General features: G+C 41.0%; 1 protein-coding gene across 1 annotated transcript in view; it reads right to left on the bottom strand.

The window, feature by feature from the left end:
* Positions 1-312: 312 nt before the first annotated feature.
* TXLNB (taxilin beta) overlaps positions 313-25793 on the bottom strand; it is a 43558-nt gene continuing 18077 nt past the window's right edge. The window contains exons 4-10 of the mRNA XM_037045622.1: positions 24858-25028; positions 18583-18777; positions 16712-16831; positions 12862-12936; positions 6759-6851; positions 2793-2888; positions 313-1574 (exon numbers count right to left, since the gene is read on the bottom strand). Coding sequence (XP_036901517.1) covers positions 777-1574; positions 2793-2888; positions 6759-6851; positions 12862-12936; positions 16712-16831; positions 18583-18777; positions 24858-25028 — 1548 coding nt within the window. The 3' untranslated portion in view covers positions 313-776. The remainder of the gene's footprint in view (positions 1575-2792; positions 2889-6758; positions 6852-12861; positions 12937-16711; positions 16832-18582; positions 18778-24857; positions 25029-25793) is intronic.

Raw genomic sequence — 25793 nt, 5'->3', positions numbered from 1 at the left:
CCAACTGCTGTTCTGTCATTGGATCAATTGGTTGAATTTATTGACCTGTCATTGGTTTACTTATTTTTGCCTGACATTACATGTCCTAAATACTTGTGTTCTGAAGCTACTTCTGATTCCTAGAGCATTAGTCTACTGTAGTCCTAAGAGCAAGTAAAAGATTTTTTATTAGCATCTAAATATTTTGCATGAGAGAAATTTTTAAAGGATTAAAGAAATGTATGTAAATATATACATATATGATACACACATGTGTATATATGTGCACGAGCGTGTGCGTGTATACACCCACACGTGAATACGCACATTTAATCATGTGTACCTGTACTTATGTATATATTATTTATTTAATATATAATTGGAACCTGGACATCCATTACTTCCTATGGAACCTATTAAACTATATATGGAAATAAAGATAGAACATCACTATTATAGTGGAAGTCTTTAAATACTAAATCTTACTATTGATTAACAAATCGAATTAAGTAACATCTTAATATCAGATTAATATAAATTTTCTTTTAGCATGCTTTGTTGCCATTTGGGAAAATTATACTGTTAACCAGTGTTAAATACAAAAGCTCCAAATCAGTTATAAATTGAGAACAAATAGCAAAGGCTGAATGTGCTCTGCATAACATTTAAAAATGTTTTGATTCTTATGAAGTCTCTTCCATTAGACATTCCTGGCCCTTAATGCCTCTTTCAGAAGACAGTCTTTCGTGATGAAGATGTGAAGTCAGGAAGAACAGCCTCTGGAGGCACCATGAGGCTTAGTCTACTCCCTCCAGGTTGGCGTTAGCCACCTTGGGCAGCTGGGCTCCAGCGGAGTCCCCTTCTGGAAGGCCCTCTGCTGCTGCTGCAGCTGCTGCTGCTGGAAGCTGCCTAGTGGGCTCCTCTCCAGGCACCCCAGCTGGCACTTGCTCATCTGCTGGGGGTGATAGAGCAGGACCATGTGCCTCTGTCCCTGGTGGGAAGGCCTCTAGTGAGGACTGTGAGGCCTGACCGGCAGCTTCTGCCTCTGGAAGGGGCTGCCGATCAGCCAGTACTCCAGTGGGGAAACCCTGGTCTTGGGGCTCTGCTCCGGACCCGGCAGGGAGATTGCTGGCACTGGGAGGGGGTTCTGCCTCCTGGCCTCCTTCAGCCTCAGCCTGAGAAGCTGGGGGAGGTGGAGAACTCTCTGAATGGCATGAACGGCCCGGAGAGAGTTGTTCTGGCTCCTTGAGGGCTATGTCAGCGCCCCCTTGAGGACTGCTGAATTCTGGTTGGAGTTCTTTGGGCTGTTCAAGGGTCGGCTCTGAGTGATGAAGAACCATGAAGGCTGTGGCCAGGTTTTTCACAGTATTGTGAATACTGTTGGCGTTCTCTGTGTCAGCCTCTTCACCCACAGAAACCGTTGACTCTGGTTCTTCGTCCGAGGTGTGCTGGCCTTGGTCATCCTTCTCAGGCATTTTCGATTCTCTGATTTTTTTGTAGAGTTCATTTCTCTCTTCTTGTAAAGCCCGACAGAGATTCTCTAGCCTCCCAATTTTCATCACGAAGCACTCATATTCTTTGGCTCTCAATGCTTTCTGTGATTTGAAAATAAACATTCACATAAAATGTCAAAAATCAAATTGCTAGGATGTTCTCTGGAAAGAAGCAAAACCATTTGTCCAGGAATTTGTCTGAGGTTTGACTACACAGTAGGGGCTGGACAGATACTTGGTCAGAGAATCTTTTATTTATTTATTTTTTGCATTATATGCTAGACTCTGGTAGAATTTTAGTCACTTTGGTAGTATTTAAAAAGAAAAATGGCAAAACCTCTCTCAGCTTCAGTCCAGAGCCTCTAAAATTGTGGATGAATTTTCTACTTTTAAGACTTAGAGGGTGGCAGAATGAATGAGATATGCTGGGGCCTGACCATGAGCAATGCTTCATCTGCTTTATGGATACACTGCTCTGTGCTAATCCAGCAACTGATTTATGTCGATGAATAATAAGCTCATGTCTTTGGAATTGGTTGCAATTTGGGATGAATTGTTAGAACAGTAATTATAACCACAGAAACTCACCACAGGCTAATTCATAATGCTGGCCGCTCAAACTGTTCATTTTTCCTTTTCTCTAGAAATGCCAGTGTTTGTGCATTAAAATAATTTCTAATCATCTTACTCCTTTACCCCATCTTTGTGCTACTCTGTTCCTTTTAAGACTTTTGATTTTCACTTGTTTACATGGAGAGACTGTCACCTGTAAGTCCTGTCTCTCAGGTCAAAGGCCATGTATCTTTGCCTGTATAGTCTCAACACCTACTCAGAGCCTAACATAGTATCAATGTTTGAGTGCCTGTTGGAGGCATTAAACTACATATTTCTGTATCTGTCTATAAACTAACATACACCCTGGGTGTGTGGACTGGTGTCTTCTCTCAGTATGTTCAAATCAATGAATTAATTCATTCTGTACCTGTTATATGCCAGGCTCTGGGGAAATTCAAAGCCAAGTAAGACACTGGTCAGGGCTTTAAGGAATTCACAGTCCAGCAGGCCTGCTGCCACTTGGGGGACAGCTTTGGAATTTACGAGTAGGCAGGTGACTTAAGGGACACCAAGCTCTTCATGAGTCCAGACCTGATTTTAAATTACTTGGCTCTAATGACTTTTATGATGATGTCATATATCACATCCCAGAAAAATTCAGCCCTTTTCCAAAGGTAATGATTTATGCTATTAGGAGATAATTTTCTAAGTATGAATGTTTTGACTAGGCAGGGGGAAAATAAGCAAAGGGAAAAGCTTCCTCACCTCTTCAATCATGTCCAACAGAGCTTTGTTGCAGCTCTCAAACCTGGCTTTCCACGTGGCCGTGTCCTTTTCCAGCTTCTTCATTTTCTTAGTCGTCTACAGAAATTAGAGCATTTTAATATCAATCCTGAAGAGTTCATCTATCAAAGAAGCTGTTAGTTCCATATGTGATGTCAAGAGAAGCCCTTCTGTTTTACAGGTTGCTGAGGCAAACACAAGTTCTAGGTGAAGGAATGAAAAGCAAGTGGGCAAAGTCACAATTTATTTCCAAATTGTCTAGGTCAGTAGTGAACAGCGTATTTGTGCTGGAGCCAATTCAGGAAAAAGGAAACTACCGAAGGCCGCACTGTTTTGCCAGTCGTTTTTCTCTCTTTTGAAATAAGAAGAAAACCTTCATTGAGTCCCTGAGATAAGCGTGCACTTTAGATTATTTACTTTCTTGACTAGAGACTGTCAGTGAGAAAGTTGGCCAGACTCTTTAACCATTACAATACTGACGACACCTAGGCACACCAGACGAGTGGCCACATAAAGGCGGCTCTCCCCGCCTGTGCCATTGTAGAGTGCAGTAAGGCTCACAGGATGTGATCACACACATTATCTATGTCATCCTCGAAACAGTCCCAACAAGGAAGGTTCTGTTTTTGCCTCTCCTTTAGAAATGGGGGAACCGAAGCTCAAGAGAGGTGGAGTAATATTTAGGTGAGTTAGCCAGAGGTGGCTGGAGTTATTTCACCCCAATTAATGCAGGGAGTGCAGGTGTCTGCTGGTCACCAGGCTGGGGCTGTGTGCGTGCGAGTGTGTGTGTGTGTGTGTGTGTGTGTGTGTGTGTGTTTGGGGGGCGGATACCCAAGTGACTGAAATACAGCCTATCTTTTCTGAACTTGAACCTTCTTATGCTCCTGGTTGTAGGATCTCCTCTCTGCTTGAATGAAGTAGAAGACAAGGCACGTAACCCAGGCATAGTGGATTTACCACAGCTGCCACTTGCTACTTTGTGCCAACCTGCCGGAGGCTGGGTAACCTTGGAGGCCAGAGGCTGGGCCCAGCTGTGGGCCTCCAGGCTGAGCAGAGAAGCAGGGTGAGCCTCCAGTGGTTTTTTCACTTTGACCATTTCTTAACCAAGTGTATGAACTTTTTTAAAAATATATTTTATTGATTATATCATTACAGTTGTTCTATTCCTCCCCTTCATTCCCTTCCACCCGCATAACTCCCTCCCCCACCATTCTCCCCCCCTTAGTTTATAACCACGTGTCTCAAGTTCTTTAGATTCTATATTTCCCCCACTATTCTCGCCCTCCCCCTATCTATTTTCTACCTACCATCTATGCTATTTTCTGTGCCTTCTCCCCCCTTCTCCAGTAAATCGTGTAAGTAAATAAAAAATAATATATTGATTAAACGAATAAATGTATTAGAATGTGGGCGAGGTATCCGTNAGTCTGATGGGTACTCCTTTGTAGGTGACTGTCCCCTTATCCCTTGCTGCTTCTAGGATTCTCTCCTTCATTTTAGTCTTGGCTAATGTAATTATGATGTGCCTTGGTGTGTTCCTTCTTGGGTCCAACTTCTTTGGGACTCTCTGAGCTTCCTGGATTTCCTGGAAGTCTATTTCCTTTGCCAGACTGGGGAAGTTCTCCTTTATTATTTGTTCAAATAAGTTTTCCACTTGTGGCTGTTTCTTTCCCCCTTCTGGTACCCCTATAATCCGCATGTTGGAACGTTTAAAGATGTCCTGGAGGTTCCTAAGCCTCTCCTTATTTTTTTGAATTCTCATTTCATCATTTCTTTCTGGTCAGATGTTTCGTTCTTCCTTCTGGTCCATTCCATTGACTTGAGTCCCAGTTTCCTTTCCATCGCTATTGGTTTCCTGGACATCTCCCTTCATTTCAATTAGTTTAGCCTTCATATGTTCCTCTAATTTGTGAGTATAATCAACCAGTTCTGTGAGCATCCTGATAAACAGTGTCTTGAATTGTGCTTCTGAGAGGCTGGCAATTTCTCAGTTGCTGAGAGTTATCGGCTCTGGGACTTTGAGTTCTTCTTGCGCCATCTTTTGGGCTGTTCGTGCCTGTTCTGTAGCAGGATCGGAGCCCTAAAGTGTTCACTAGAGCAGGACAACTAAGTCGCTGGGTTGTGATGTTGTATGTGGGGGCGGGGTCAAAGAGGAACAATTGTGTCCCATCTGCTGCCTGCTGCGGGGGGAGGGGGGGGGAGGGGGGCACCAGCGCCGCAGCCGCCACTGTCACCAGGCCCACGCGTTTCGTTCCACTACACGCGAGTATGTCACCGCCGTCAGCCCTCCACCACTGGGTTCGCCCCCTGGGGCCTGCGAGGTCCATCTCACTGTGCGCGAATGTGCGACCGTGGTCAGTCTGCCCCGCACCCTGACTGGTTCCAGGCTGCCTGCGCCCCTAGGTCGGGGATCTGTCCTGCCCGACCCAGCTCCGCTGCTGGCTCCGCCCCTCTTACCATCCCCATTGAATGGTTCGTAGTTGTCGGACTTCCGTATAATTCAATTTTCTGGTCTTTGGCTGTGTCTTTGTTCTCCAAACCTTTGTTGTATTCAAACTTGGTTGTGGGAGAAGGCACAGTGTTTCCACCTATACCTCCATCTTGGCGGAAGTCCCCAAGTGTATGAACTTTTAAAGGTTATTGACACCTTTAAGAATTTGATGAGGTCTATGGGACCACTCAGAGAAATGTGAATATGCATATCAAATTTTCTGACTAATTCTTAGGTTTACTACTAAAATGTCAATAAATGAACTCTAGGGTAAGAATGCTCTTTAAGATTCAGTCCAATCTTAAAACTATGTAATTTTAAATTAAAATTTTTTTTCTGGTTTTAATATTTGTTTCAATCTTAAAACCCTATAATTAAGTTTTTTAAAAATGGATAGATCCCTTCAGGAGTGGGAAAGCTGTAACCATTAATAAATGTTAATCTACTTCATTTCCTCGCTGAACTGTGAAATTTATCTTACTATTTTATGAAAATGTTTTGAAAAGGTTGCTCTCTATCCTTAAAAAGGGTTAATGCCAATGCTCTCAAAACACAATTTTGATGCTCATTTTGTTTTGGAAAAACATGGAATTGAATAAGATATAAACATTTTATTCCACAATAATAGGAGTACCTTATATTTGTAAAAAACCAAACAAACCCCAAACTTTTAAAAGTTGAAAAGCTTTTTAAAGATATATTAATTTAATTTTAACTCCACACTCTTACGAAGCAAGCAAGGGAAATAGTGCCTTGAATTATAGATAAAATTGAGGGATATTGAGTAAACTATCCAATTTAGACTTCCATCCTGTTCAAAGACTCTGTTAGTTACATCTACATATCTTCTAGGAAGGCTCCTATGAAATGGCATTTTCTACCTTAAAATTTTACTCTTATCTATGAAACCTTTTTTGACTTTAGAAGATTAGATATTCTTTTTTAAAAATATTTTATTTATCTTTAGAGGGGAAGGGAAGGAGAGAAGGAGAGAAATATCAATGTATGGTTGCCTCTCATGAGTCCTCTGCTGGGAACTGGCCTGCAACCCAGGCATGTGCCCTGACTGAGAATCAAACCGTGATCATGTGGTTCACAGGCCTGCACTCAATCCACTGAGCTACACCAGCCAGGGCTATATTCTTTTATTTCAGTATAAACAACATAGTGTTAAAGTTGCTAGCTCTTGTTTGTTTTTTTTAAACTATCCATGGACTAGAGAAAACATCTTTCTCAGAGTGAAAATGTGTCCCAGTGTTTTGGGAGCCTCCTTCAGATTAATTTACTGGATACTTACCAGTAAAAAAATACAACCCAAATCTCATCAGCACCTGTAAATGTTTAATTATTTTGTGAAGTGCACTGGAATATCTTAGCGAGAGAAAAATGAACCCAAAGGAGAATCACCTGTCAAAACAGAGAATGTCAATATTTTGTATGGGATAAGCAGTACTCACTTTATCCATTTCCTGTTTGAAAGTGGCAAACACCTCATTGCTTTTCGTCAGTGTGCTCTGGAACTCTTCAAACCTTCCGGAGTAGAGTGTGAGCTGTAAATGGGAAAGAGTGGGTCTGTTTTAGGGCTGCTTTCGGGACATTTCCAGAGCAAAACAGTGTGTCACTGTTTATTATTTGTTAAGAAAAATGATTTAAGGGAGTTCTCAACACAGTGTTAGTAATATGTTCAGTTCTTTTATGTACTACGAGATCAACGTAGGTCAATGACCATGATTGAAGTCGTTCTTTAAAGAAAAGTGAAATAATAAAAATATGTCATTATCACTTCATTATGTTATAACTTATCCTAACGGAGATTTTCTGAGCTCTCAGCATATGCATGGGCTATATGTACAAAAGTATTTGACATGCGACTCCTGCTTTTGAGGACCTACATTCTTGAAGGGAAGACAGTCCTGGAGACAAGTTGACTTTTATTCAGGTAACATAAAGTGCCAACGCAGAGAAGGAGCCATGTTTATGGGAAGGGGGTGACCCTTGAACTTGGCCTTGGAGGATGTGAGAATATAGACAAATGAAAAGAAGCGATAAAGGAAATGTGGACCAGACGTAGACTAGGGCCGCTGCCATAAGGCAGTTTGTCCCACTCGAAACAATTGCCGTCTCCATTTGAGACAGGTGGTTTTGTGTTTATAAACACAGCATGCTAACATGTTTATAAACACACCAATAGCTGTTAAATGTCTCTTTTCCTCAAAATTAGGTTTTTTAATGACTTTTCTACAGATGGAAATAATGAGTGTGGAGGAAGAAATGCCTTTCTAGTTTACACGAAACCACGTTGTACGGGCTAGCACTGGCAAGTGGCTCACCGTGGGGTGCGGGGAAGTGCCTCTGTGCCTCCATACCCACCGCCCCAAGGCCTTTGGGGTGGAAATGAGGCAGGACGGGAAAGGCAAGTGTGTGAGGACTCGGTTGTTAGTGATGGTGATATCGTACAATAGTGAAATTCTGCTTTTAAAAATAATTTTAGGAGAGCGTGTTTTAATGAGTGTTTTAACATGGATGACTCAAGTGAGTAAAGCCTGCATTTTCAAAGGAGTATTCAGTGCCCTTCAGTGCCCAGAATAGCCCCAAGTTCCGTACAGAAATGTCTTTTGTATGGAAAAATAAGTTTGCAACATCCAGCAGCAAACAAGGACCTGAGGCTGCCCTTGTAGACTGGGATGGTTGGGTTATTGGCCGGATGGAAGGCACCCACTGACCAGCCAGTTGTACCTGTGAGACTGTCCTTCTGAAAGCAGAGAAGAATGCACCATATGAAAGCCAGTAGAATATAGAACTTTTAGCCTTGGAAGTGGGAGTTAGAGGGAGTATGTGGGAATCAACCCCAAGAATTCAGAAAGTTTTGCTTATCTAGAATGGCTCATTCATAAATGATTCAGAATAGCAGAGGGTTTATTGCAGTAAAGAACAGCAAAATGATAACATAAACCCTTTTCACTGAATACAATTTTCCAAAGAAAAGTCAAACAACAGCTGACTATCATTCTAAAATCATTCATCAGCACTGTGAGTAGGTGATCGAGTTCGGGGCAACTCTAATGCTCCAAAATTTGATTCTGTGGCATTCAAAGTAGAGAAGACTGAGGAGAGGAGCATCAGGGAAGTCATGGCCAGGAAGGTTTCACTCACTCACACACACACACACACACACACACACACTCTCTCTCTCTCTCTCTCTCTCTTTTTCTCTCTCTCTCCAACAATACTTTTATTAAATGCAATGCATTCTCAAAGCAGATTTAATGCTGTTTCATTTTTTTCAAAGATGTGATTGAGATCCAATGAATTGATTCCAGAGCCCAGTGAATAGATCAAGCCCCTCTACTTAAGAGGCTCTACCCTATTGTAAATTCCTGGTTACTAATACTGCACCTGATCCTGCAGCCTAGGGTGGAAGTAACTACTTCCTCTTCACCTTCTATTACAAAATCAGTTCTTTTACATTCTTGGCTATGCACTCCTATGAATTTTTTCTTACTTTCTGTCTGCCCGCGCCCCACACCCCACACCCCATTTTACAGCGACTTCAGAAGAGTTGCATGGCAGTCTCAGACACTTCGGTCTCCGGAGCCCTTCCTTCCAAGCCCATTCTTGTAGCCCTGTAGTTGCAGGTTGCAGACAGGAGAGGGCAGGAGTGAGCCTACATGTGATCCATCTCACAGAGCAGCCTCTAGCGGACGTAACACTTCTACCCCAGGCAGCCCTCACCTTTATTTGAGCAAAATGTTCTTTTTATTGTATCGGTTGGGAAGATTGAGATGATAGATACATCCAGAGTACCAGGAAGTAATGTTTTGCTTTATTATCACCTCTTCTGTCCTTTTTCTAACTTCTTTCTTTAAAAAATTTTAAATTTTTCTAAAATACACATAACACAAAAACCATCTTACCCATTTTAAGTGTTTAGTTAAGTAGTGTTAATTGTTGTGCAACCAATCTCCAGAACTTTTTCCTCTTGCAAAACTGAAACTCTATACCCCTTAAACAACAATTTCCCATTTTCCCCTTGTGGTGACTGCTTTTAATCCTCTGCTTTTCTTCCTATTTGACCTCATTGCCATACACAGCAAAATCCACATGGATTATACCTCTCTCGGGTAACCAGCTCCAACACTCTGCTTACACTAACTGAAGAGGTACACTTCCTGTTTCCCATATGAATTTTTGTTTGCTAGTGTTTTTCCTCTCACTGTCAAATGTGATACATGTTTGCTCTGATGGATTCCTGCTCTCACTCTGGTATTTCAGAGAAGCATGGAAGCAATATCCAGGGGTCACCCCAGTACCTCTCCTGCCAGAGGCAGAAATATTAGAAACAAACTGTGCTAGCATTAGTAATAGCAATAACCACCCCAACATTTCACTTGGAAATGGGCTGAATGACACACACATTCTTTTAACTCAGCCCCAAATTTAATTACAAACATTCATAGTGTAGGGAACAAAACTGTGCTCCAGAATTTTCTCAGCAAACTTCTGAGATTTCGTCCAATTATAATAGTGTTTTCAGAGGATTCTCCTCTCATCTTGTATCGATAAGGTGAGGACTTTTGGCCTGAAAGATGATGATTACCCATCTTTAACAATTTACTCACTGCTCTTTCCCCTCGGGCAGTATTTTGTGTCTGCATTGTCAGGGATTGCTGATTGTCCACATCTCCTACCGCCTTCCTCCTTATCGATCCAGTGCAAACTCTATTTGTAGTGATGATTGCATCCCATTGATCATCTCTGACATTTACTCTATTGCCCTGGTTTGTATAATTGAAGGCTAGACATCCCTTCCCGAAGTGATAATCAGCTTCCCCAAACTGGCAAGCTGTTTGACTGAAAAGTGACTTCCATCAAGGAAAACACAACCCACTCTTGGTGTTTTCCTTGATCATATGGTAGAAATGGGACTAAGGCTTCCCCTTCTCACCTCCTGCCCCAAAGGGAGTGTTTGAGGGCTCTTCAAGAGAATCTGGGACAGACTTCAGTTTTCCAGGTTTAAACATGTAAAAAATATGATGTCAATACTTTTTTAGAGGAACGTATCTGAGCATTATTATACATAGGGACTCGGGACCTCTATAGTCCTCTTGATGATAAAGTAATTGTTGGAGTTCTGAAGGTCCCTCCAAGGTGAGAGACAGACAAAGGCGAGTCCCTGTAGAGAGAGCCATGTGCCGTGAAAAACAGGGCAACAGAGGAGAAGGTGGTGTTCGTTACTTTCATGAACTAGAGGTGAACGGGTTCTTGGGATCATCTTTTTAAGTGGTTCTTAAACTTTTTTGCAAACAGAGACTCCCTTGGACTCATTTATTCCGATGTGGGTCCTCATCTATGAAATAGTCCTAATATTAGCACATATACTGCTTGTTAGCATTTTTGGTAACATTACTGATGACTAGATCGTAAGTTTAATTAGGCAGAAGTTTTTTGTCTCTTATTGACTACTATATCTGCAACACCTGGAAGCATGCCTTGCACTTAGTAGGTACTCAATAAACCTAAGTTGAATTAATTAGGTCTGTTACAATCTAGGCACTGAGCTAAGTGCATGCCTAATTTTCAAAAAACTATACATATTACATGTTCATGAACTCATTTTTCTCTTAAAACCTTAATCAAACATATGAATAGTTGCCATCCATAGTTGCTGACAGAGAGCTGAGATAATGTCAAAAAAACTACATTTTTTGCATAGTAGCTGCTGCTTTATGTGCTATGTTTTGAAGATAGTGAAAAGTAATGGGCTTCCCAGCCATCAGAGGGCTCCAGCTTGGGATCATTAACCCACTGCATCATCCTTAGACAAGGAGATTTAGTTCAGGGAGGCTTAGGTGCACCACACAGGGTCGCACAGCTTTTCTGCAGAAGAGCCAGGACTCTGACCCCAGTCCCAAACTCAGTCCAGCATTGAGGGAAGAGTGAGAAACATCAGCAAGTCTAGAGCCTCTGGTAGATGCAGTTTTGAGTTTGAGGAGCTATAGGTGGAAAATTAGAGACCACCTTATGTTTTGATTTTATAGGTCATTAAAGGCCTAGATTCTCATGCCAACTGAATGAATCACTCTCTAGCCTGGAGTCTGATGATATTAATATACTCTTCTCAAGTTCATTGTCTTTATTTAGCAAAGAGGAGTAGAAATTGCTTGTAATACAATGTAAATAATGCATAACTTCAAGTATTGTCTATTGTACCCCTCTAGGCTCTGTGTTGTGAGTGGGGCAGACATAGAGCCAGAAGCCCTGGCTTGATTCTGCAGACCCGCCCCAAGTCTGTGAGGTCACATCTCTGTCCCTGCCAGTCTCTGTCACCCCTCTGCCACCAACCCCACACAATGCTGGGATGAGCTCTATGACTGCCTAATGGATGATTTTGAGTTTAGTCTTTGAACCCTGTCTCCCTCAATTCTATTAATAGTCAAAAACTTTATGGCTTCAATGTCTGTGTAATTAGTATTTTAGAAGTATTTTGATATATTACCAGGGAAAACAATTCATTGTTGCATTCAGTACAGACATCGGAAAAGTATGCTTTAGAAAGCTTAGACTCCAAACCACTGTCTGTGTTTTTGTCTATGCAGTGGTATCATTTGTGATTTTACCTTTCTTGATTTTCTTATTTTCTTTTTCTTTTATAGTAAACAAGTATTCAGCAGTCAGCACATAGACATTTACAAATGAATTACTCAACTCTTAAATTAATGCTGCCCAGCTCAGAAGGCCTCCACTTTCCCCACCTTCTGTGGATTTGTGTTAAGTGACTAGACAGTGCCTGTAGGGCCCGAGCCTCCCCCAGCAAGGGAGCCTCCGCCCCTTCGTGGCCCAGGCCAGGGCACCTCCCCTGGAATTTAACTGGGAGAATTTGCCTGGAGGGGCGGGTCTCCCAGGGCCCAGGGAAGATGAATAAGTGTGGCATTCCCCCCAGAGTCAGATGTTGCGTGAGGCTTTCGTTTTGAGTCTGAAAGATGAATTCTCATAATCCAGTCAAAACACACCCAGGACATCACAGAGCCAAATAAAAATGGTTCCTGACTTGTCTGCCGTTTAGTCATTCGCCACTGACTTAGCCAGCCTCCGAGAGCACAAACACTTGGGTGCTGACTCTATTTTTCTGATTTCCTTTTATTATAATTAGTACCAAACAGGCAAGGACATTTTCAGCATTGACAGTTATAGATGGTGCATCTGAACAGGTTACGCTTTATTGTTGCCTTGATAGGGTACTGGCAGAAGAGAGAGAGGGGACAAACGAACAGATAGGTGGGAACCTGGTTACCAGCTTATTCTCATTGGCCACTCTGGTGCCCTTAGGTGCATGTCCACAAACCTTTTGAGTGGATGTTGTTGGTGCAGAACATTTATTTTCTTAGCTACAACATTGTGATTTTATTTTTACTTAATAACAAACATGAGTTATCCTTCATTTGCAGTTTCTGTCCCCTTCCCCTGCTACAAGCAGGCCTTCTGCAGACCACCTTTACATCACAGCCACTTCACGTGGGGACAGAAGGAGCGCACACCCCATGCATTATTTCCCCACGTCACCTGAGCCTGCAGGACTGTCTCTTGTTCCTTCAGCATTTTGGCCTGCAGTTTCCACTCGGCTGCCTGGTTCAGCAACTGTAAGAGGAGAGAATGCAAGGAAGGCTTGTCAAGTTGTCTTTTAGACAACTGTTTGACTGTAATTTGTGTATAAAACATAGAAACTTGCTAATTAGCCCACTCAAGTAATTTCTGCGTAACTTTGTAAAGACTCTAAGAAATCTAAGAAAACAACTAGTCTCAATAGTTGGATTCTCAACTAAAAATTAGTGGCTTTATTGGGGAAGAAAGGGAAATCATTTTCAAGGCAAGCATGAATCACACAAAATTCAAACTCCCACCAAATTCTAGAACCTTCTCTAGCAATCCTACCCAGCCATCATTCGGCCTCTACTTGACCATCTTCAGAACATCCCCACCTGGGGCACTGTTGTGAGCAACTGTCCCTTTATATTAAACCCCAAATTAGTCCCCTAAGCAGTGTTCTCCGCCATAGCTTGCATCAGAATCTCTCAGGGAGAATGGAGAAATGCTGATCCCTGTCAGAGAACGTCAGTTAGGAGGTTTGGGTGCGTGATTGCAATCCATACTTACAACAAACACCCAAGGTGGTTTGGCTACTAGGGGTCCATGGATTACATTCTGAGAAACACTGGGTTAGAAATTGGACCTCTTGTCCCAAATTCTGCATGAGGTTTACAAAAGAAGTCCCGTGCAATTTTGTAGAATAAGGTCCCTCTCCCATTAGGTAGCCTTTCAAATACAATCAAGGCCCTCATAAGAAACAGGATCAGGACTCAGAGCTGAGGGGTTAAGTTGAAAAGGTTATTTCGGGCATAAAAAATGACATAAATGTTATTTAAACCTTGGATGTATGCTCACTTAGTTATCCATTTTGATGGAGGGCTCTGAGGTTTGTTTTGGCTGTGGACCTTCATAATATACTTCAGCAGAATTTGTCCTGTTTTTACAAAAATTGTATTTATAATGTGCCATATAAGATTTACACTTTTTTCTTTTTTAAACAAAAGTGCTAGAACCTGAGGCCAACAGACACTTGTGAAATGGCTTGAGTTCTTTACTTCTCTGGAGTTTTACAACTTTCTCCCAGTCTTTTATAGCTGCTAACATCTAGTTGGACGATTGTTTCTTGCTCTTTGCTTACTCCAGTCTTTCAAACCATTGAGCATAATTTTCCCAGAAACCACTTTCTTTTCATACTTCTTTTTCTTTAGTAAATGTATGATCCTGTTGATTTACACACTACAAACACAAGGATGGCTGGAAATAAAGGTTTGGGAGCAGAGGGCTGATTCTTGGGCAGCCCCATCTTACTTAACGGGAAAACCATGTGCAGGCCGTCCAGGGCCGCTCACTCGCCTGTCGCGGGATTCAACAAGCTCCGGGCACGTCGGCAATGCGTACAGAGAGAATAGTGAGCACCATGAGCTAATCTGCCAGTCAGTCAAGTGGCCATCAGTTAAGAAGTTTCTAATGTATTTGAAGATAGGCTGACTTAAGTTTTTTCTTTGTCTCTACTGTGGAAAAGTGTCTGTGAGGTTCATGTATTACTTTTGTAATCAGAACACCAACAGAAAACCCGACAAAATAATTATTTAAAAAACCTGAAGACATTTTTTTCCTATCCAAGTTTATCTTTTTTCCTATGGTTCGACCTCTCCATTTGTAAGATGGGTTCTATATGTTCCCCTATGTCTGCCAGCACGCCGTGAACCTTCGCCGTGAAGGTGAATTATTGCACAAGTGAAATAATTTGACTGGTCAGGGGCAGCCATGAGGTAGGGAACCTGTAGTGCCCCCTCTGGCCATTTGAGTGGCGTGGTGGTTGTGTATATGGCCCTGAGTCCCTATGTGGGCTGAGGAGCCCTGTTGTGCTGGGTGGTCCCCGACAGAGAGGAGGCAGGCGGCTGCCTGTTCTATGTGGAGGGAAGGCACTTCCTAGCGCCAACATCATTTCATCACTCTCAGAAAGAAGCATCAGAGCTAGAAATGGGATAGGAGGCCGGCCAGCTTCGAAGAACTGAGGGGACTACTGTTCCTTGACTCACAACCCACTATGTTTTACTAAACCAGGGTAGGAAAACCGGTCACATGGTGGGTTCTTGCTAAGGCTGGGTCACCCCGTGTCTGCCCCTTTGTCCCACTCACTTGAACCTTCGCCCAGATGCTCCTCTGTCATATCTCATATGTTATAGATCAGAGGTCCTGATCTTATAGGAAGTAATTTTAGCCAATAGGGTAGTTATGCCAACAGTGGAATATCTGTTTTCTTATATGAATAATAATTAAATGTTTTAGTTTTTACTTTGAGAGCTAGGTTGTAGATGGATTAATAAATTCACCTTCTTATTAACAGCATATGGACTTCTGATTTGAAATTATTCAGTTTCCAGTAGGTTTTGTTCTCCAAAATTCATTCTTTTGTTGCTACATTTGTAAATCAAAGTCATATCTACATTACTATTTTGACAAATTGAAGTGATTCTGATCCGATTTCCAGTAAAGGTGAGCCTTGAGATCAGTTGTTAAATGCTCAAATTCCAATGATTGGCCCTTTGACTGAATCTTAAATCTTTCCTTCTCCCCAGCAATGGACAGACTTGAGCTTCACCTCTGAAACATGCCTGGGAGTGTGATGTCCTGTCACAGAGCTTGGGCTTGGGGGTGGACACACTTGGGTGCACTACACATCTTGGTCAATTAGCAGCGTGTGACCTTAATTAAACAAGTTGCATCTCCTCATTGAACCTCTCGTCTGTGGATGGCCCATCGTGGTCCATGAGTATTTGGGGTAATGAAATGCTAGTAAAAACCACTACTCAGTTCCTTAAACCAGAAGCTCAGGAGTCCTCCTCGGCTCCTCTCTTTTCTCCCTGTGACCATCTTCAGTTCACTGCACTGGCTGTGGATTTACATTGAAAACGCGACTTTTATCCATGTCCAGCTCTCTGTCACCACCGCCACCTCCCCGATCCACGCCGTCATCATAGCTTGTCCACACTGCTGCAGTAGTCTCCTAACTGTCCCCTTGTGTTCTTGTTCCTCCTTGGCTCATTTTCCGCCCAGGAGCCAAATTTATCTTTTGTAGATGCCAAGCAGATCATGTCACTTTCTTTGCAAAAACTACCCAGTCCTCTTCTATTATTTTTAGAATAAAATCCACACTACTTTCCAAGCCTACAAAGCTGCACAACTTGGTCTCTACTTTCCTCTCCAACATCATTTTGAAACTTTCTCCCACTGGGTCAGCATGCTCTTGCTACCTTAACCTTTTATTTCTAAAGGACGTCAAGCTGGTTCCAGTATCAGGGCCTTTGTTGCTGCTACAGACATTGCTGCTGCAGACATCCTTCTCATCCAGCAGGGCTCAGCCCAAGCCATCTCCTCTGGTCACCCAGTCTAAAGTAGGTCCCTTCCTTCTGCCCTTCTCAGGTTTTGCTTATTTCCCTCATAGCACTTACTATTATCTGAAATTACGCTGCCTTGTTTGTTTGCTTGTGAATCCATTGCTTGTCTCTTTCCATTTAGATTCTAATTTCCATGATGGGTCATGACTTTCTCTGTCTTGTTTACCACTATACCCCATCACCCAGGATGGAACTTAGCATATGACTGGCACTGGGAAAAGATCTGTTGGATGGACACATGACTATTTTATATGGAAAATAGTTTAGGTACAGTGCCTCCTACTGGACTGACCAATTTAGTCTCCAGGGAGCTCAGGCTCTTTTTCCATCAGCCTAGGGCTCAAGACCATTCCCGAAAACACCTTCCTTGGGCTCTCTGAGCCCAAGGCAGACCAGACAAGCACACCGACTCAGGCAATAAGTACATATTCCTTTTCGCGTTTGTGTCGCTCCTCTGCCTCCTTCATCATTTCTTGCGCCTGCTCAAGTTTCGCATCCACCAGCTTCTGCTGCAGTTCTCTGTGTTTAAATATTTTGTCCAGGTGCTAAGGGAAAAAAAAGTGCACACATCAAGCATGATTAGTCATTGGTGCTGAAAAAATGTAAAATAAAAAAGTAATATTCATACAAACACATATTCTCCAGGTTTTAAGATTTAAAAAATGGGGGGGGGATAAATGCATTGGTATCACTTATGGCTTTGTAGAAAAGCCATAAATTGGTGAAGTCCCCTGAATTTTGCCAGAATATAGCAATCATTCCTCCAAAGGCCCCTACATTGGTTTTCTAAATTCGGGGACTACTGGATACGATCTAGTCATTGTGCTATCCAACACAATGATCGTATCCAGCACAGCCAGTGCAGTGAGGTATATTGTGACAGCACCATCACTCTGCATTTGGGTTCTTTCTGTGGATATAAAACCACCTGTAAGCACAACATTAACACAATATATCACGGTGAATTCTCCTCCACATCCTCGCTTCAAGGGCATAAGAAGTTCTGGGGTACCAGCATGTGGCCCCAAATCAGGGACTAAGGCAGGAACCCCCTGAGTCCAACCTAGTGGGTAAGACAAGGCCAGGGTCACGGATGAGTTGATATGCAACGTGATGTTGCGTGACTCCACACCTTGACCTCTCTGCCAGCTTGGTGAAGAGAAGCTTCCAACCCTATCCCAGTGTGGAGAGTTTCTTGGTCATTAGGAGGTCCCATCGGCAAGAAGACATGTGGAATTCTACCCTTGGGCCTTACTTAGCACCAGCCCCCAAAATATGCAGCCGGTCTACCAGACCATTCCCATCTGAGATCTCTCTGAAGAGTATGGCTTTTTTGTCCCTTCCCTTTTACTTTGTTCTGGACTTTCTCTCTGGAGCAGGTGGATCTTCCCGGTCAAATATTCATAACTGTAACTAGATAAAATGTTCACATGGCATTTTGGCTTATTGTGAAGCGTTTCTTGATGTGCCTAAGTGGTAGTACCATGGGCCACTGGCTCAGTTTTCTTAGCATGTTGCTGACAGAACCATTTTGACTAAGTTATTTTACATTTTAAAACAGATTTAAAATTTGGGTGCGATGAGGAAAGAAATATGATATATCAAAATCTTGAAGGGACTTCTGGAGTCTTAAAAACATATCAAATATTAAAATATAATTTTGGAATAATGAAAGAATCCTGATAGTCCCCTTAATGTAAATGACTGAAAGCAAAACTCTTTTGAGTTTTGAACCACGGGTTACTTAATCTCATAGTCTCAACTTTCCATCTATAAAATACGGATGATACGTTATCTAGTGCATAAGATTGCTGAGACAATGAAATGACATACGTATAGTTTTTAGCACATGGCCCAAACTAAACTCTGAATAATACCATGATAATTATAATTATTACATTATTAGTACTAGTATTGGCTCATGGGGGTGTATAGAATACAGAATCTTAGGGACATATTGATTCTTAAGAGGGTGTGTATGATATTTCTTGGCTCTGTAGAGAGCATTTAAGAAAGGCTGAGGATAACTGTACTCACAGCCTACCACTTTCTATTTATTGCCTTTGCTTTGCAGTGATTCCAGTTTTGAAGACGTTCCACATGACTTTCCGCCAGGTATTTTGCAATACCATCTGTTTTTTTTCTTTTTTTTTTGGCTAGTAGAAGAAATCCAATCCTAAATATTAATCAGTTGAGAAGGCTGGCCATAACTTTCGCATTAACCACGTTCCCCACCTTCACAACCTGGATCAGGATCCATACCCAGTACTTCTGAGTTCTTTGATGTGGTTCTTACCTCCTCTCTGAGCTCGTACTGGTCAATGATACTTTTCAGTTTCTCCGCAAGCTCTGTGTTCTCCTGACACAGCTTCATGTTTCGCTCACTCTGCTGCTCAATCTGGGCCTGGATATCCGTCAGGGTACTCTGGAAATGATTTGTGATCTCCTTTCTTTTCTCTTCTTCCTCCCGGGCCCGCTGAAGGGTTTCCTCCTGAGAATAAAACGTAACCTCTTTGTTATACAGGTTTACAGGCACCCTGGGTTCACAGAATTCAGGGTTAGGTCCACAAAAGGAGACTCATGTGGAGGGGGAAAGCAGAGTGATTTTTTCTCAGTTCTCTGGAGCTGTGGTGCTCAGCCCCCAGACGGAGGTGTGAGCCAAGGTTTCAGTTGGGAATACACAGTCACTCAGAGCAGGTGCCGTGAGAGTCTGGACTTTGATAGCTGGTGATGAATAGGCTTGTTTGAAGGATGGAGGGTCTCCTGCGGAGTGAATCAGCTGCAGCGATTTCTGACAAACATGCAGTCACCCGGTTTTGGTCCCTTAGCTGTGGCCTGGGGGAAAAGGCCACTCGGTTTTACTGACGGATGAGACAGATCATGAGTTCCTTTGGTTGGTACAGAAAGGAGAGCTCTTATATTCCTCTATATAAATTATGGGATGTGAAACATATAATTGTATTACCCGAGTTTTGGAAATATAAGTGGTTATAATATAAACTTTTCCTTGGTAAGAAAAAACATTCATCAAAAAGCTTGAAAAGGAGACCAAGATAGCTAGAGATCAATTATAGCAATCAAAAATGTAAGAGCAAACCTTGGAAAACATGCTGGATATTTTATTTCTGAAGAATAATCATCCCATGTGTCATGTAGGGTAATTGAAACATTCAATGTAAAATTTGAATTTGAAAGCAATATTAAATTTCAAATCTTCTCTAACTCTAAAATGAAACATCTAATTTCCCCTCTTCCACTTTGTTAACATTTAAGAAGTGGAAATTAGCTTTTATGTGATTTCTGTTCTCTTTTCTCCTAAATCAAAACTTTCCCTTCATTGCTAACTAGTAACAATGCACCCACATTTCTCCCATATCTATATTGAGAATTGTTTGCTTTGTGATTATTCCTCTCATTCTTTTAGAATAAAAGGGTTTAATCTTGTTCCATCCTACCAAAGACGGAGACACTGCCGACAAGCGATACAGACATTTTAGGATTCCTTTCAGTTCTGATTAATTGTTATTATGAAAGCTTCCTTCATTGTTGGCAAGTCGAATTATACTGCATTTAGTTCCCTACTGCTATCAAATTATGGAGCGGAATTTAAGAAAAAGAAATGATGATTTAAACAGAAGTAATTGTATAAATCTTTATTATAATAGTAGAATAATATGATCAAAATAAAGCTGATGCTGAAAATATAAGCTCTGAAAATATTTTAATTTATTAGTAGGTGTTCTCTTTCCTCTACTGTATTAACATAGTTTTTAACTCTAATATGACTCCCGATATCAGAATTATAATTTATTCATGGTAACACATTTCCTGAGTGACAATATCTTAGGGATATTATAGACGATAGTTGTACTTCCTAATCTGAAGAAATTCACTATCTGAGATCATATTTCCCTGAACTTTGTATGCTAATATGTATTATATGTACTTCACTAAAAATGCTCATGGCTATTTGTTAAGAACAATTAAATATACATATGGTAGTGATTGTTTTGTCATTACTCCTGATTAACTTAGAAGCCAACAAGTTCCTAGTCATAGCATTACAGACCATGATCTGAATGACACTGGCATTTATAACAATTCTGTTGATGAATAAGTCAATGGAAGAAGCATCGTGTGCTATTCAGTAACTCGAGTTTTTTACTGGCTACTGGACACAGAAATAAGGTATAAATGTTCTGAGGGCATTGAACGTACGCCAAACCATCATAGCATCCATTGCTGGCCCACAAAAGGGCATCTTGTATTTTACATTGAATTGTTTTTCTTTTTTTCTTCGTTTTTTTATTGTATTTTTCCCATTACCATTATTCGCTGACACCCCCCCGCCCCCCCCAATCACCACATTGTTGTCCTTGTCCACAGTGTGGACAAGACCAGTCTACAGTGTCACCTAATGACACTGTAGAGCAAACAAAATCAGGCAGATTCTGGAGGGAAGTTACACCTGTAAAAAGGAAAGTATACATTATAAATTTCCCATTTTTACAGCTTTAGCTGGAGGGAAGACTGCAGTTGGCAGCTGCATGGAATAGGTAAAACTCTGATACAAAACCTGCTGTTTTTGTGGTCTGAACGTTAAGACTACGGAGTTCTGGGCCACCACAGCCACTGGAAGGTGGGGGGATTCCCAGGAGGAGAGAGTCAGAGCGGGAGCACCATAAAGTCTTTGAATAAACTCCGCCCAAATCTTTAGCCCTAAATCCTAAGTGCATGTGGTAAACTCAAAGCAGCCTATTAAGGAAAAAAGAAATAAACCGAGATTTGGGTTGCTGCCCGAGACAGAATTTGTAGTTTGACTCAACTGAGTTAATTGCCTGCTTAAAAAAATATCCAACAGTTTTCAAGGAGTGTACCAGAAACCATATTCTCCACAACATAATAGCTACAGTATCCGGGATGTAATCTGCAATGACTTAGAAGAACCAATAAATGTGACCTATTCTAAAAAGAAAAAATAATCATAGGAGGCCTGTTCCTTTACATCCCAGATGTGGAATCTTCAGACTTGAATTTTAAAACAGGTATTATAACTATGCTCTTGATGTAAGGAAAAATATTATCTCAATGAATGAAAAAACATAGGAAAGAAAAATTATAATTTCTCTCAGGAGAGAAAAATTATAAGAAAGAAGCAAATGGAAAGTCTAAAGTCAAATTTTATAAAATATGAAATTTAAACATCACTGGGTGGACTTAGAGCAGAAGAGACATTAGAGAGGAAAGCATGGATATGAAGATAGATCGATATAAATGATCTAATCTGAAAATGAAAGAGAAAAAAGGATTGCTGAACAACATGAAGAGAGATCCGAGGACTCGTGGGGCACCATCAAAAGGTCTGACACACGTGGAATTAGGAACTGAGAAGGAAAGGACAGACAATGGGGCAAGAACAATTTGAAGAAATAATGGCTGAAACTCCCTCAAATTTGGTCAATGAGATAGATTAAAGATTCAAGAAGCTCAGCAAATTCTAAGTAAAATAAATATGAAGAAAACTATACCTGGGCAGAAAGCATTCAATGTCTTAAAAACCAAAGATCAATAGAAAAACCTTAAAAGTGTCCAGAGGTAAATGACATATTACATACAAGAGAACAACAATTCCAATTATTGTTGATTTCCATTATTAAATTATGGAGGCCAGAATACAGAATCTATAAAAGGCTGAGATAAAGAAAGAAAAGGAAAACAACCTTGTTAGGCCAGAATTCTGTATCTAATGAGGAGAGCTTTCAAAAATAAAAGCAGAATAAAGACATTTTAAGGATAGAAAAACAAGAGAACTAATTACCAGCAGACCCGTACTATAAGAAATACTAATGGGATAAATGATAATGGAAAAAATACAAAAAACCTAAAGGAAATTTTTTAGGCTAAAGGAAATGACGCTGGGCAGAAATGTAAAGCTTCAAAAGGAATAAAAAGCACCAGAGAGATAATTATCCAGGTCAATAAAAAGACAGTTTGGCTTTAGTTTTTAAAGAAATATATGTGTGTATAGATATGTATTATATATATGCATGTATATATGCTCAGAGGAAAAATTATAAAGTTGCCTCATGGGCTTCATGAGTGTATGTAAATGTAACACAAGAATTATAGCTTAAAGTTAGGGGTAGTTAGTGGACCTATTTAGTTGCACTGTTTCTACATGTTTATTTATTTATTTATTTATTTGTTGTGCTACATGTTTTATGAAATAGAGTATTAACTCTAGGGAGACTGTGAAAAGTTAAGAATGTGTATTGTAATCATAGAGAAACAACTAAAAATACAAGGAAGTATAATTAAAAATCCAAGAGATAAATTACAAAGGAATTAAAAATAGTCAACTAATCCTAAGGAAAGCAGGCAAAAAAGCAGAATAGAAAACAGAGGTGACAAATAGTGAATAAATAATAAAATGGCAGATGTATATCCAACTGTTCCAATAACTACATTACATGTTAATGGATTAATATGCTAATTAAATGGCAGGTATTATAAGAATTTAAAAAAACAAGGTCCAACTATCTACTGTCTATAATAGATGTACTTTAAATATAAAGATCCAGGCTGAGAATAAGTGGATAGAAAGAGATATACCATGCAGACAATGAGAGTCAGGAAACTTGAGTGGCTATATCGATATCATATAGTGTAAACATTAGGATAAAGGTTATTTCTGAAGGCCATTTCATAGGGATAAAACAGTCAGGTTATCAAGGAGGCATAATCATAACTATGTATATACATTATATTAGTACTTCAGAATACATAAAGCAGAAATGGACATAATTAAAAGAAGCAGATAATTCCACAATTATATTAGGAGATTTTTAAATGTCCATCCCTCAAAAACTGATAGAACAACTAGACAAACTTCAGTAAGCATAGAAATCACCTAGAGCTAATGGTTACGTTACTTATGCCACATACACCGAATAGCTGAACTGACATTTTTTCCAAGTGCGTATGGTATGTTCATCATGATGGGTGATAAAAATGAAGACTTCTAAAAAATCCATGGACCAGACAAAAAATCAGAAGTTGAGAAATACTTTTTAAATTTTAATCCTGATGTTGTCACTTAGAATATGCATGACCTTGGACAACTGATTTGGATTGCTGAGTCTCAGTTTCCTCAATAAAATGGAGATGTTAACCTTCATAAGGTCGTTGTGAAGATTAAATAAAATAACACATGGAGTAAAGCTAGCACAAGTCCTGGTGTAACAGCGGCATTGGATTTCACTGTCCGCAACCGGAAGCCATTCCTGTGGGTGTGTGTACACCCACGGCCCCAGCCATTCCCATCATTCGGTCTTTGAGTGCCACCCAAACAGACCACAGCACATTATTCCACTCTTTCCATCTCTTTGTGGATAAATCTTCCCACTATATCAGATTTAATTTACCTCCTTATTATGGAGCTGTGAGAGCCAGGAGATTTATGTCAGTGCAGAGTGCTGTTACTCCAACACATATCTGGAGTTGGGAATGATGCTTCCCTTCCCAGGCCCCCATCTAACCTGGGTTCTGATTGTCCTGAGAGCGATGATCGAAGAGGTGCCAGAGGCCCATCTCCTACAACTCACAAGTTGAGAGTTAGAGTTCAAGTTCATCACACTGGACTCCCATTTCCCTAAAGGCAATTTTTGAATACAAAGAGATATTATCCTCTTCTATTTTTTCCTAATTGTACAAACCCAGCAATGATCTTAATCTCTGTTTTTTAAGTATTTCCTTTTAAACACATGTAATAATAACTCTCTCCCAGGAATATTGGTGTCTAATTAATTCCTGTTTGCCAAAAGCTTCAGGATCTTCAGCTGGAAAGGGGATTGTGAACGCAAGCAGTATTATCTTGGAGAGCCCTGCATCTTGCTTCATTGAATGGAGCTAGCGTCCGTGTGTAATCAAATACACCACACAACTAGAGGCTCACACTGTAATTAATGAAACCCATGCAGACTGAATGAAGTGGTCAGTCTATTATTTTTAGATTGAATAAGTAAGTCTGAAGAACTTCAGTGTTTTCTCAAGCAGCTGCTGTTTTCAGATGACTATTGACATTTTGGCTCTTCATTTTGCTTTCCTGTGTCAACTAGCTTTGTGTCCATTTATTTCATGCCCTGCATATTTCATTATCATATAAAAATGCTGCCTTTTTACAAATGTGCATTTTAAAGAGTAGAATGAAGGCCTACCTTAAAAAACAAAACTAAACAAGTTCCACGTAAGCGGAAGAGAAGGGGAATGGCGCGCATTTCACTAAGGGCCTGTTCTGTGTCAGATACAACACAGGCCTTGTATGTATGTGCCTTCATTTAAGTTTTCTCCAACCACACAGTGAAATTAGCATAAACCCCACTTTATGGATGAGGAAGCCGGCTTGGGGAGGTAAAATAATTTATTGAAGGTCACAGATAAGCAAGTGGCGGGGCTAGTATTGGAACCCGAGGCTCTCTGATTCTGAAACTCATGCCCTTCCCACAAGTGCCAGAGGTCTGTGTCTGTGCTGCGTGCAAGAAGATGTGTTGTGCCGGCCGTGGGAATACATACCTTCAGGGTCTTGTTGTGTCTCTGCAGCTCCCGACACAGACTCTCCAGTTTGCTTCGAGCGAGGATAGCCCTGCTGTGTTCGCTTTGTAACTGGTCCTTTTCTTTTTGGATCTGGCCCTGCTTCTTTTGCAGGAGCTTTAAGGTCTTTTGCTCACTGCGATGTTCATCCAGCTAGACAGGAGCATGCACATGTGAAAGAAAATGGCAGAAATCTCTTCTGAGTCAATAAGAAAGGAGCAAATGGGGGAAATGCCTGAGGATGACTCTGGTTTGGAAGTGCGTTCTTTGCTATTGACAGTGTCCCTCTGGGATCCAATGAACCTCACCAGTGCTACCTTTGTGGTACTGGCAGACACGGTTTTCACAGCGCAATGTTTGCAGGTTTCTCCTTACCGTCATCATTGTTATTGCTCTCTTCGTACTTTTATCTTCCTTTTCATGGTCTAGAATGTAGCTTTAGCTTCCTTGAGTCTCTCTAATGGTGCCAGTCAGCATTAGAAAGGCATGACTCATGCCTTGTAAACTTCCAGAAGCCGTATTATTAATGCCTTGTGCCGGGGAAGGGTTAAAAGTGTGTCTGCTTGGTTTACCTTTAGTTTTCAATATTCTTTCTCAAAATAAGCTTATCACAACTATTTTTGAAAGTTGGAAAGAGAAAAGCAGCCTCCTGGTAAATAGAAGATGAAGTTGGTGGGTTGTGAAAAAGGGGGAGAAGAGAAAGTGCCCCTCAGCTACCTAAGCATTGACTATTCGTCACCAAAGTTTCTGAAACAGCCACTGCAGAACATAACAGCGCATGTCTAGTATCTGTAACACGCCCTGCTCTCTGCCCACGGGCATTCCCTTTGGCTGTGCTGAATAAGTCCTGACGGTTGTTTCTGCTGCGCACAGTGGGACTTCTCACTCTCTTCCAGCAGCCATAACTGAGTTGTGTCA

Source organism: Sturnira hondurensis, unplaced genomic scaffold (genome assembly GCF_014824575.4).
Source record: "Sturnira hondurensis isolate 20B ecotype Veracruz unplaced genomic scaffold, ASM1482457v3 Scaffold0004474, whole genome shotgun sequence".
In the NCBI taxonomy this organism is placed as follows: Eukaryota; Metazoa; Chordata; class Mammalia; order Chiroptera; family Phyllostomidae; genus Sturnira; species Sturnira hondurensis.
Note: the sequence above shows the minus strand (reverse complement) of the source record. Positions and strands in the feature narration are given on the sequence as shown.